Source organism: Muscardinus avellanarius (genome assembly GCF_963383645.1).
Source record: "Muscardinus avellanarius genome assembly, chromosome: 8".
NCBI classification, from domain to species: Eukaryota; Metazoa; Chordata; class Mammalia; order Rodentia; family Gliridae; genus Muscardinus; species Muscardinus avellanarius.
In genome coordinates this window covers 10,067,826-10,081,514 of record NC_137794.1, presented here as the reverse complement: position 1 = coordinate 10,081,514, position 13,689 = coordinate 10,067,826, and the positions used below count along the sequence as shown (strand labels likewise).

Sequence of the window (13,689 nt, the reverse complement as noted above, 5' to 3'; positions counted from 1 at the left end):
CATCAGATATGGCTTATGTAAGCCAGGTGTGGTGTTGCACACCTGTAACCCCAGTACTTGAGGGGCTGAGACAGGAGGAACACAGGTTTGAGGTCAGTCTTAGTGAAAGGCTCCATTTAGAAGAAAAATCATAAGCCCCTAGCAGCTAGCTAACAGTTAAAACAGACAGCTAATAGTTAAAAAGAAAAAGTATATTTTACTGCAGCTCACAGCTTAGGAATGTAAAATGTGCGATAAGCCCACCCCATCTTATCTATACTGAGTCAGAGCGCCTTGACCCGGGAGCTTACTGACTACACCTGGTATTATCTAACTCTTGACTACCGAATGTAATTTTCAAATGATTCTGTAATTTTCTGTAAATGCATGCAATTTAGCCCAAAACCCCCTAACTAATGGTCTTTTCCCTATAAATACCCTCAGTTTCAGTGGCTCGGGGCCGAACTCCTATACGGGTCGGCCCCAGTGCACTGGCTCTTTAATAAACCCTTTTGCTTTTGCATCAAGGAGATTAAAAGTTTCTCGTGTGTTCTTGCTGTCGTCGCTTATCCCGAGGCTAATTGAGGGTCTCCCCTCGGCGGGGGTCTTAACATTAGCAACCTGGCGAGACTCTTGGCAACCTAGTGAGACATGTTTCAAAACTAATAAACAAAAAAACAAATAAAAGAGTGCTAGGGTGTAGCTCGGAAGTAGACTGCTCCTAGGTTCAATCCCCAGTAACATATACACACACAAAACACAATGCATACAACACAAAATGGCTATATGGCTCATCTAGGCACATTTGCATACTAGTGTGTGTCGGGGGGGGGGAGAGGGAGGAAGAGAGGAGAGAAGAGAGAGAGAAGAGAAGAGAGAGGGAGAGAGAGGGAGGGAAGGAGAGGGGGGGGATAAGAGGGAATGAACCATCACACAGAGCTAACTTGGAAAAGGATGACCAGTTTGAAAATTTCATGTTAGTAGTTTTCCAGGCACAATTTGAGAAAGAATGGCTGGACGTTTCCTAAGGTTGACCTGATATACTAATTTGGCACAGGTGACCGTGGCCTCCATTGGGGGTGGCACCGCTGATTGGTTTGACGCCTGGGAGCAGAACGGAAAGGAAGGGGCCTGGCCACGCAAGACTCCCAAGTTGGAGCTGTTGGGTGGAGCCAAGTACTACCTGGAAGCAGAGCATCATGGGATAGCTCCCAGCAGGGGCATGAGAATTGGGGTCCAGATCCACAACACCTGGCTGAACCCTGATGTGGTCACCACTTACCTCCGAGAGAAGCACCAAATCCGAGTTGGAGCCCAGAAACTTCCAGAAATACAGGTCTGTTTCCCTTCCCAGGCCCATGGAGCTTAACTCGAGAAAGAGTAATCTTTCTTAGTAGCTGGACCATTAGCTGGGAGCCAGGGACCTGAGGTCTAATTAGAATTTTGCTGCCAAAGAAAGGTATCCATTCAGCCGGGCATGGTGGCGCACCCTTGTAATCCCCGCACTTGGGAGGCTGAGACAGGAGGATCAGGCAGGTTCGAAGCCAGCCTCAGCTGCTTAGTGAGGCTCTCAGCAACTTAGTGAGACCCCGTTTCCAAATAAAATTTAAAAAAGGTCTGGGAGTATAGCCCGGAGGTAGAAAGCCTCTGGGTTCCGCCCCCAGTACCACACACAAAACAAAGAAAGAAAGGTATCTATTCAATCAGGTCATGAAGATATTTCTACAAAGAAAATGTAGTCATATTATTGAAGTTACCTTACTTGTTGGCTTAGATTTAGAAATATAAGTTCCAGATAAGTTTTTCTTTTAAATATTCCCCAGGCTAGAGTTAAGGTCCTTCAAACACACACACACACACACACACACACACACACACACACACACCACACCACACAGAAAACACCATGGCTCTGGTCTGTTCAGACCCTATTTCTCCAGACGGTGCTGCATCTAAGATTACTCTGTAAAGCTGGCCCTTTGGTTTGTGTCCCGTATTTTTGTTGAGAATTTGCATGTGCTTTGTGTAGCTCGCTTTTTGACGCCCACAGATGAGTCAATATGGGCTCTGCTTTCTAAAGCTTCTGCTCTAACAGTAACAAGGGCATGAACAGCCATAGAACAAAGCAGGCCGAGACAGTGATTGAGGAAAAAGCGGCACAGATCTTACTTCCCAGCCCATGTATGTAACGTGCCCGGCAGAGGGTGCTTTGGAAGCTAAGCAGGAACTGAGTGGGCCTTTGAGAGAGGGTGGCCTGTCATCTGGCTGATTTTGCTTACCAGGCCACATCTGGGAGAATGCATTGGTGACAAGGATTGAAAACACAGCATTCAAGGGCAGCCTTTAAGTCTCTGGCTCTAAGAAAAGGGATACACATGAAGAAATAGGGAGGCTGACGCATATGTTATTCCAAGAAAAGGTGTTTTTTTTTGTACTGGGGATTGAGCCCAGGGATGTTTTATCTCCCAGCTACACCCCAGACCTTTTCATTTTTTGAAATAGAGTCTCACTAAGTTGCTGAGGCTGGTCTTGAACCTGTGATCCTCCCATCTCAGTCTCTCAAGTACTGGGATTACGGGCGTGAGCCACCACGCTCGGCTCCAAAATCAATTTGTATTAGGTGATGATGCGGTGTTCTTCAGAGCTTTCTAGATCATTGTGCCTTGAGAAAACTGAAATTATAACAGAGTGGAAATAGCAAGCGGGGAAACTCAGTCCTGTTTTGGATCAACTCCTTTGTCTTCATCAGCACCATTTTATTGTCTCGCTTGAATTTCTAGATGCTGAATGTATCAGGCAGAGGAGACTTTTTCCTTACTTGGGACAACGTCTCTAGCCGGCCAATCCCTGCAGATGCCACAGCCCATCAGGTGGGACCCTTCTTTAGATGACAAGGGGCAGGTGTGAGAGAATGGGGGCGGTCTTTGTGCCTATTGTACGAATCCTGGTAATTTTTTTCTTTTCACTAGATCCAAGCCACCATTGAGGAGTTACTCGCGGTAAAATGCAAAGTGGACCCTCTTTCGGCTAACATCCTACTCCGGCTTGGATTTGAGCAAGGTCTGGATCTTGGCTGGACCAATTCCCATCCTCTTTTCCATCATTTCATTCCTCTCCTTTTCTATAAAATAAGAACAGTCTCCATTGCCTAGCCAAGCTGCAATCAAGAGCCCAATAAAAACAGGAAAACTGGATTTGGACACTTGAGTGGCCAAAGAAGTAGTTGCATGTTTGGGAGGGGCAGGCGTGGCGTAGCTGTGGACAGGAAGGAAAGAGGGTCCTCCCTAGCTGTGCTGGGAAGTGGCGCACTGCCCAGAGAGCTCCTGCCATGCCGGAGAAGGGCAGAGGTCTAGGACGATATAGCAGCATCTGTAAATTTATATTTAATTCTAAATGCATCTAAAGGAGTTATTGCACAAAAAGTAGTCTTAAGAAATTTTTTTTAATATGAGGGTGTCAAGTCGGGTGTGGTGGTGCATGCTTGTAATCCCAGTTCTTGGGAGGCTGAGATAGGAGGATCGCAGGTTTGCGGCCAGCCTCAGCTACTAAATGAGAACCCCTGCAACTTAGTGAGACCCTGTTTCAAAATAAAGAACAAAAAATAGGTCTGTGAGTGTAACTTGGAGGTAAAGTCTCCTGTGTTTGATCCTCAGTAACACACACACACACACACACACACACACACACACACACACTCTAAAATAAAACAATGAGGGTGTCTTTTTTATTTTATTTTTTTGGTGGTAATGGGGATGAAACCCTTCTACCTCTGGACTCCCAGACCTATTTTCGTATTTTTTTTTGGAAACAGGGTCTCTTAAGCCAGTGAGGCTGGCTTCGAACCTGCGCGATCCTCCCGTCTCCACCTCCCAAGCGCGGAGATTACAAGCGTGCGCCACCATGCCTGGCCAAGGGGTATATTTTCTAAACTACAATAAGGTGAGATAAATTCCAGTTGAAATTTTTTTGTCTTTTTTCTTCTCCTTTATTTTTATGTCTTGGCAGGCAGAAAAAAATGGTAATGGGTATTTTGTGTTGTGGGGCAGACAGAAAGGGTTTCTCAGAGGGTTCTGGGCACCTAAGCCCCGCCCAGCTCTCATTAAGGCTGAGAGGCCCATCTTACAGCGAACCCGCACCCCACATCCCGCATATACATTGGGAAGCTCCGTCCTGTTTAACATGTCTGCCTGCCTTTCTATTTTTTCTGAACTGCATCCAGGTCTGGAAGGCTTTGGCTCTGATGGGGACCTCACAAGTGGCACAGAACCCTTTTGTGGCAGATTCAGCCTCTGTCGGCCCCGATACCTTGTCCTGACTCCGCAGGGTTATCGACTGGATCAGTATCCACATGTGAGTAGCACCCCTTGTGCTTCCAGGCCACGTGGGTCAGGAGGGCTCGACACTGTCTCGTAGATTTGAAAATCTCCAAGAAGAGTAACGATTGCTGCGATTTCCCCAAAGCATTTGACCTCAGGTTCTAGTGTCTCAACTGCGGTTCCAGGTATGAGCAGACACAGCTGGCCCCTACTGACTTAGTTTACTCATATGGAATCGTGTGAGCCATTGCTCAGGAAGAGTCGTGAAGATGAAATAACACAGTATACTGCTGCACAGGGGTGAGAGCCTAGTGGGGGCTGATCATCACTATTACGGTTTTATTATTATTGATGGATTGACCACACGTTTCTTGAACAACACCTCATATCTTTTGCTGTAATACTCTGCTGTCCTTTCTACAAGAGGGACAGCTGATTTGTCATTTGGGAATCGGAGTGAGTCTGGGGTGGTGGAGTGCATGGCCATAGTTTTGAGTCTTGTTTTAGTTGAGCTATAGGAGAGGTTGAAGCTGGATGGCTCCGTCTTCAACCTCCTCGATGGCAAGGGCTTCCAGTGGAGGTGAATTTGCCCTTTTGTGGAGAGTTGAAAAGGTACGGAGATATTCTTGATTGTTACAGCGTGGGAAGTGCAATTGGCTTCTAGGAGGTAGAGGTCAAAGATGTTACTAAACTTGCCAGGCGTGGTGGTGCAGGGCGTGGTGGTACACACTTGTAATCCCAGTTTGGGAAGCTGAGACAGGAGGATCGTGGTTCGCGGACAGCCTCAGCTACTTAGTGAAGCCCTCCAAAACTTACTGAGACCCTGTTTCAAAATAAAGACAAAAAAATAAAAATAGGGCAGCGGGTGTAACTCAGAGGTCGATTGCCCCTGGGTTCCATCCCAAGACCCACAAAAAGATGTTGCTAACCATTCTGTAACAAGGTGGACAGCCCACAAAGCAAAGATTCCACAGCGCCAACATGCCAAGGTTGAAAATTTCTGCTCTAGAGTCTTCTTGTGTCAAATCACTTTCCACTTAATTGGGTTAGAAACCAAGGATGCTGCCGAGTTTGAAGAAAAGCTGAGAGGGTGAATGATTTGCTCAACACTTCACAGACAATCGGTTTAAAGCAGGTGTTTTCTGATTGAGATATTCTAAAAGCCTCACTTCAAGCACAGTGGTAGGCATTTAAAAACTCTGTTGAATACCTTTGGTTTTGGCTTCAGACAAAAAATGTTTATGTTACTTATTGAGGCGAGCGAGTAACCGTTTAAATTATCTGTGTCTCCAGCTAGACTGTAAACTCTAGGAGGTCAGGAGGTGGGCTCTTTGTAGTGTGTGGTAGAGTTCGAGAGATGGAGTCCCCATTACCTATGGATTGAGTGGCTGCTTCTCACACAAATAGAACTGAAGGACTTATTTGCCATCCGTAGCTGTGTATTGCACACAAAGGCCTCACGAATAAGACCCTGAAGGTGGTGGTGTCTTTCACAATTGGCTTTCAAAACATCATGAAGAAGAACAGCACCTGTGACTGGGGCCTCACAGAGGCCAGCCCCAGGAGGTGAGGTGGTGGGGTTGGGGGAGGGCTCTGTCAGCTGGGAGGATCGATGGGCTGTCTTGGAGACAATGGCTTACTTGCAATACTCAGAGTCATATATTTGGGCCTCAGATCTGAACATAGGGTTTTGAACTTTATTTGAAAGAGCATTTTGACTCAGGAGCACTTAGCTGTTACAAATATAAGAGTTCAACCAGGCGCGGTGGCGCACGCTTGTAATCCCAGTACTTGGGAGGCTGAGACAGGAGGATCACACAGGTTCGAAGCCAGCCTCAGCTACTTAGTGAGGCTCTTGGCAAGTTAGTGAGACCTTGTTTCTAAATAAAATATAAAATAGGTCTGGGAGTATAGCCTGGAGGTAGAATTCTCCTGGATTTCATCCCCAGTACCACAAGGAAAGAGAGAAAGAAAGAATGAATGAAAGAAAGTAAAGAAAGAAAGAAAAGGAAAAAGAACATAAGAGAGCCGGGCGTCGTGGCGCACTCTTGTAATATCAGCTGCTTAGTGAGGCTCTTTGCAATTCAATGAGACCCTGTTTATTTATTTATTTATTTTTTATTTTTATTTTTTATTTTTATTTATTTATTTTTTTTGGTGGTACTGGGGTTCCTGGAAGCCCTTCTACCTCCGGGCTACACTCCCAGACATGTTTTATTTTTGGAAACAGGGTCTCTTAAGCCAGCGCGGCTGGCTTCGAACCTGCGCGATCCTCCTGTCTCTGCCTCCCAAGCGCGGGGATTACAAGTGTGCGCCACCACGCCCGGCAGAGACCCTGTTTTAAAATAAAGAATAAAAAATAGGGCTGGGGTGTAGCTTGGAGGTAGAATGCCCCTGGGTTCAATCCAAAAGGCCTAATAATAATAATAATAATTATAATAAAGAGTTCCTAGAAAGAGCCTGACAATTCTCATAAGGATAGAATCTTCAGATGCCCTGGGGAGAGAATTTAGAGAGCATCCTCTAACATGATAGATAAATATTGGACAGCCGGGCGTGGTGGCGCACGCTTGTAATCCCCGCGCTTGGGAGGCGGAGGCAGGAGGATCGCGCAGGTTGGAAGCCAGCCACGTGCACTGGCTTAAGAGATCCTGTTTCTAAATAAAAATATAAATAGGTGTGGGAGTGTAGCCCAGAGAAGGGTTCCATCCCTAGTACCACCAAAAAATATATATATTGGGACCCCGAGAATTTGCGATTCACCAAGACGCATTCAGCTAGCAAGTCTGGGGAGAAGACGAGGCCTCTCGATCCCTCGGCTAGTGATATTTCTCGTGTTTCTTGTGGGCCTTTCAAGCCCTTGAGAACTAAATGAGTCACTAATGTCCAGCAGCATCCGCCTCCCCTGCGGTGAGAGCCCAGCCTAGAATCTGCTTCAGACGCGCAATTCAATTGCAGTTTGAAGACGCAGTTGATGCTGAGTGTCCAGACGGAGTGACTGACTTAACCTGTGAGTCACTAGTGTCACAGCCCAAGCCGAGCCTGTCGGTCTCTGGTCGATATTTGCACCCGAGGCACGCTGGCTGTTTGCTGTAGGGCCTGCGGCAGCACCTCTGCAGGCGGCAGAGTCCTGCAAGAAGGCTTCAGGTGCCACACAAAGGCCCATTTTCCTTTGTACTATTAGCAGCTGGCAGTTCACCTGTGCCAACCTCTGGGACACGTGTGTGCGAAGCTCTGTGCACCTCCAGCCTTCTCTGGCAAACGCCCCGGTGCTGGTTCAGCGGATCGACCTCCGCCCTCTAGCCCAGGAGACAGACCAGCTCTGTGTGGATGAAGTGATCATCGCAGACAGAAACGTAACCGGTGAGCACTGAGCCCGCTGTCCTCCGCGGGCCTGCCTCACCCTCTGCTGCTAGAGGCCCGGCATCATAGAGCAGAGCTGTCGGGCACCCAGCTGAGCAGACATGTGAGGAGGGCCAGGTGGTCCTCACCGTCCTGCCTCCCTCCTGAAGCAGATGAGGCTGAAGCCGTGTGCCCCCAGATCTAGGCCTCCCTAGCAGGTACTCTGTCTTTCCTATTTACCTCTCATTTCCTCTTGCTTGTTTCTGGTGCTTGTTTGCTGATCCCAACTTTATCATATTCTGGCAGAGAAGCTTTCTTTTCCTCATCACAAAATGGACACAGGAAGGACCCTACCTTGTTGAGTTACAGTGAATACAAACCAAAGTTTGAGATAAAGTACTCAGTATAGGTCCCAATCCTAGTAAGCGGTCCATAATTGTAAGCAATTTATTATTATTATTATTATTATTAGTAGTAGTAGTAGTAGTAGTAGAGCAGCAGTACTAGTAGACCAGCAGGATTTCTTCCCCTCCCCTCAAATTAGTATATCTTCATAGCAAGGGCTAGAAGGACCACAGAAATATTTGGTGTTTGTAGATGGGCTAAATAACGGTCAGATTTAGGATTATCAAGACAGCTGGAGTGTGTACACTGGAGTAACTGTGTCCTCTTGAGGGAGTGCCCCGTCCTTCTTTCTGTCCATCCAGACTCTTCTTGCTCATTCGTCAGTGCTCGGGGCCGGCCTCCTCCCCCCGGTTTCCTGTGGGCGCTCTTGGGCACGGTGTCCTCACCTGGCTTTGCTTTCCCACTGGCCACAGGGACCCGGTGCCCACCAGGAGCCACACTGACTTTGGCCTTGGGGCCTGCGCACGCGTGGCCAGGAGAGCGGGGCACTCTGCTCTCAGGGCCTCTGAGCTCCCAGCTTTCGCACCTCTTCCTTTTCTGTAATGTCCTTTATGACATTGGGATTCAGTTTTCTTGTTTTTCGTAGTTTCTCTTTCTCCAAAGAGAAAAAGATGTGTATTATAGTCACACTTTGATTTATAAAGTGTGTAAAATTTCAGTTTTTTCCCTAAAGGGAGCTTAGGAGTAGGACCCAAGCTTTTTGTCAGCCCTATACAAAAAACATTTATATTGCCTTGTGTGTGTGTGCGTGTGTGTGTGTGTTACTAGAGATTGACCTCAAAGGCATTCTACTTCCACATTATACTCCCAGCCCTTTTTTATTTTTGAAAAGGGTCTCTCGAGGTTTCTGAAGCTGTCCTCAAACCTGTGACCCTCCTGTCTCAGCTTCCCAAGGACTGAGCTTACAGATGCGTGCCACCACACCCAACAATCAGTTTCGATTCTCATCAAACCTCTATCCCTTATCTATTTCAGGGGCTTAAGTGTTTGTTTGGACATCTGGGTCAGACTATTAGTGTCCCAGCACACTGAGAAAGTGACACTAGTTATCTGGGCACGGTGTGGAACATGCCTGTAGTCTCAGCACTGGTGGGGGAGGCAGGTGAGAGAAGGATCGAAGGTTTGAGGAGGCCATTCTTAGCAACTGAGAAAGACCCTAGCAATTTAGCAAAACCTTATTCTAAAATAAAAAAAATAAAGAGCTGGAGGTGGGTGTAGCTTGGAAGTTGAATGTCTATGGGGTCAATGCCCTATCCAAAAAAAAAAAAAAAAAAAAAACCAACAGCAAAGAAAGAAAAATAGGAAGAAGCCGGGCGTGGTGGGCACACGCTTGTAATCCCCGCGCTTGGGAGGCTGAGACAGGAGGACCGCGCTGGTTCGGAGCCAGCCTTGCTGGCTTAAGAGACCCTGTTTCTTAAAAGTAAAAAAAAAATAGGTCTGGGAGTGTAGCCCATGGGAGTGTATCCTGGAGGTAGAAGGGCTTCCAGGAACCCCAGTACCACCAAAAAAAAAAAAAAAAAAAAAAAAAAAAAAAAAAAAAAAGGAAGAAAGCGAGGAAAAAAAGGAGAAAAGAAAGAAAAAGGAAGGAAGGAAGGATGGATGAAAGGAAGGTAGGGAGACAACACTATTCAAACACCATACAAGGACACCCCTACATTTGTTAGTGCCTAAGACAACTGGCTGAAGGACTTTGGTGAGCCCAGAGCTATCTCGATTTTATACTCTTGGCTCCACTGGTTGGAAAACTGGACTAGATGACCAGGTGCCAGCCATTTCACTTTCTCCTCGCTCTCCTTAGGCCGTCCATCACACACCCTCCGCACCTGGGAAACCAAGGTCAGGGCCTTTCTCCGCTGTCTTTGCCTCCCAGCTACCAAGCGCCTGTGGCTCGGCCCAGCCAGGGTGAAAGTGAGGGGGGATTTGGCCGGGAGAAGGAATGGGGCGCGGCTGGAAAACATTTGCTTTCTACCCTGTCAAGCTATTTTGCTTGCAGTGACTTGAGGATCAGTTAATGGCAACATAAACTCTATACAACTGGGCTCAGTATTCATAGTTGATTGTACGTCATCTAGTTGGTCAGTTTAATATTTATATTCTTCTACCTAATGTCTTCTATGAAGGTTCATTTTTTTAATACTGGGGAATGGATGCAGAAACATTCTACCTTTGAGCTATAGTCCCAGCCCATTTTTAATTTTTAAAATTTATTTTGAAACAGATTTTTGCTAAGTTGCAGAGGGTCTTGTTAAGTTGCCGAGGCTGGCCTAGAACCTGTGATCCTCATGTTCAGGCTCCTATGTCAGGCATATGCCACTGTGCCTGGCTTGAAAGTTCTTTTAAAGCAGTGGCAGCTTCCATTTATTTTTCTTTTAGTTCTCAGAAGGCCATGAAATGGTCCTGTTATCTCCAGTGCAAGAGGAGACCAAGGGGTTTCTCTTAGCCCTTCACTCTCTCCAAAGCACACAACTGGGATGTGGGAAAGACCGGAATCTAGGCCTCCCTAACCCTTGAGCAGAATCTCCGGGGACCCAGCCGAGCACACGATCATTTACTGAGCACCTACTTTGTGTCCAGCATTGTTTTAAGCATTAGGCATGCAAAGACAAATGAGATAAGATTTGCTCTTGAACTCTATATTCTGAACTGTGATTAGTTTTAAGAGAGAAGTTGTTTCTTACACAGTACCGAGAAAGGGGGTAAAGGATGCTAAACTATACTGTGCTGGTCATTTTAATTCTGCAATCCCGCTAAACTCAGCCATGCGGATTACCACCAGTTACAGGAGTCATGATCCCTGCTTCACAAATGAGAAAGCTGAATCTTCGGGAGCTTATGTTGATTTTCTCAGTGGTACCAATAGAAGTGGGAAGACCAGGGTTTGACCAGCAGCCTCCCTTCAAACTTGCCCCCTTTCTGCACACAGGCCGATTCCACAGTGTGAATAACCCCACGGCAGAGAACTGCCCTTTCCCTTGGTGCTAACCTGAACGGTGGGTCCTCCTGTCTCCCTCCCATTGTTTTCTATGGCAGCAGATGGGTAGGAATCTGTGCCTTAGGTGTGCATTGAGAACTGAGTACCCCGAGGCTTCCAGTCGGGGGGGCCCACACAGTACATCTCCCGTCTTGAGTGCCTTGATGATAATTGGATCCTTGTCCTATAGTTTCCCAGGAGGATGCTGGAGCTGCCCGCCCAGGTGGGAGTCTGGTGGAATCCGTCTCTGTGGTGGGATCCCCTCCCGTCTACAATGTCACCTCCTGGTTGGCGGGGTGTGGCCCGGAGCTGCCGCTCATCACTGCACGGTAGGGGTGGGCTGTGCGCACCTGACTCTCCTTAGGATTGCCGGTTGGCCATGGAAGGACACAAAAGTGGGACTTATATTAGAATAAGCATTGCTGAAAGCAAAGAAGGAAGCTGGCTTCTGTCTAAGCTGGACTTACCTGGAGGTCTTAGGACACACATTGCTGGGACCTACCCTCACAGTCTCGAATGCAGTAGGTTTGGGGCAGGGTCTAAGAATTTGACCTTTCAATGAGTTTCCCGGCAATGCTGGTCTAGGCACTACACTTTAAGAACTAATTTTTATTGGATTTGTCTAAACGGAGCTCTGTGCCTGTATGTTTATATCACTCTGAACCTCAGTAGGATGTCTGATTATAGCACACCAGTAAGTATTAAAAAGGTTGAATTTTTGTGCTGTTCAAAGGTTCATATGAACACTGTTTTCTGTTTATTCCCCTCAGATACTCTCATATATTGATCTTGGTGAAATCTTTTGAAATTAAATGAAAGCCTAAGGAACAGAATAGGCATTTCTAAGATTTCACCACCAGGTGGCGATAGAACCCCATAAGTTTTGCTTCTTAATAGTCAACCATTTCTGTGGCTTACAAAGCGTCAACTAAAGCTCAGGCTCCTCAAAGCCCACGGGATTTTAATTTGTTCTTTTAACTTATCACTGAAACCACAGCAGGATGGGCAGATTTGAGAGGCTCTGCTTTTACACGTGTACCATATAGGTACGTATATAAATATACGTGTGTGTAATTGAGTCCACCCATCCAATCTCTTTCTTCTCTGTCCCAAATGAGTTCTCTTGCCAACAACATGCTGGATGGTGTATTATGGGTGGATGAAGAAAGCTGGACTCTGTGCTCCGCTTAGATCTAGTATTTGTTCTTGGTTCTCTGGACGGGAGAGATACTAAAGCCCCATCCATAGATGAGAGCGTTTCAGTGCTAGATTGGAAGCTGCCATGTTGGTTGGCTCTTAATGCCAAATTCACTGGCTTTAAGCTGATGGGTGCTAATTTAGGTTCCTCAGAGCAGGTTCACAATTGGAGTGGTCCTGGAAACTTTCATTTCTGAGCTTTCCCCAAGGTCTCTTACTTTTCTGGAAGCTTCTGGCTTTAGTCAGAGGGGGTAACCTTCAAACTAGATTCTCTTGGGTGGATACTGCACCCAGGAAGTGATACTTTGTCATTTTTAAAAAATATTTGTATGTGTGTGCATCAACATTAGTACTTAATTAACAGTATAGACAGAAATCATACATGATTGCTGTTGAAGATGTGGAAAACACATTAAAAAACATAGATGATGAAAATCACTCAGCTCTTCTGCCGAGAACTAACTCTCCTTAACACATTGGACTATATTCTTTTTTTTTTTTTTTTTTGTACAGGGGATGAAACCAAGGGGATTTCTACGTCTTAACTATACCCCCAACCCTTTTAGTTTTTATTTTGGAACAGTGTCTTACTAAGTTGCTGAGACTGGCCTTGAACCTGGATTCTCCAGTCTCAGCCTTCCAAGGACTGGGATTACAGACATCTCTGGGTCTATATTCTAATTGCTTTTTTATCCCCCCAAGAAAAAATGCATGCAGATTGGTTTTTTAAAAATACTTCTGTTGGTTCATTTTAGCCTCACATCACAATTTGGCTCACAGTTCTAGGGATATACATGCACACAGCCCTTACTGGGCTTTCCCCCCATCTCCTCCTCCCTATCTTCTCCCCAATACAAGATCTTGAGAGTGGCATTGGTATTCTCACATATGCACTTAACATCTCTGGAAGTATTTCTCTCATTAATTCTCCCTCTCCCCTCCATCTCCTCCCCTAGACCTCCTCCCTCCTCCACCGGGGTCTCTCCTTCATCATCTAATCTCCCTCTTGCATCCTGATTACTCCCTAACACATTGCCTTTGTTTTTTGGTACCAGGGATGGAATTCCAGTACCCACTCTGAGCATTCTACCTCTGAGCTACACCCCAATTCTATATATATTTTTTATTCTTTATTTTGAACAAGGTCTCACTGAGTTGCAAAGGGCCTAAGTAGCTGAAGCTGTCTGCAAACTGCGATCCTCCTGTCTCAGCCTCCCAAGCGTGGGGATTACAAGCGTGCGCCACCACGCCTGGCTCTACATTGACTTTTTTTTTTTTTTTTGGTGGTACTGGGGTTCCTGGAAGCCCTTCTTCCTCCGGGCTACACTCCCAGACCTATTTTATATTTTTGAAACAGGCTCTCTTACGCCAGCACGGCTGGCTTCGAACCTGCGCGATCCTCCTGTCTCCGCCTCCCAAGCGCGGGGATTACAAGCGTGCGCCACCACTCCCGGCTCTACATTGACTTTTTAAGTCTCA

At 46.5% G+C, this 13,689-nt stretch overlaps 1 protein-coding gene across 1 annotated transcript in view; it reads left to right on the top strand.

Moving 5' to 3' along the window:
- Positions 1–13,689, top strand: part of PKHD1 (PKHD1 ciliary IPT domain containing fibrocystin/polyductin) — a gene marked incomplete at both ends in the record, with an annotated part of 452,539 nt that overhangs the window by 40,750 nt on the left and 398,100 nt on the right. Inside the window, 7 exons of the mRNA XM_080700604.1 lie at positions 1,037–1,315; positions 2,760–2,849; positions 2,949–3,039; positions 4,199–4,329; positions 5,731–5,861; positions 7,483–7,658; positions 11,204–11,342. Of these exons, the coding sequence (XP_080556730.1) occupies positions 1,037–1,315; positions 2,760–2,849; positions 2,949–3,039; positions 4,199–4,329; positions 5,731–5,861; positions 7,483–7,658; positions 11,204–11,342 (1,037 nt within the window). The remainder of the gene's footprint in view (positions 1–1,036; positions 1,316–2,759; positions 2,850–2,948; positions 3,040–4,198; positions 4,330–5,730; positions 5,862–7,482; positions 7,659–11,203; positions 11,343–13,689) is intronic.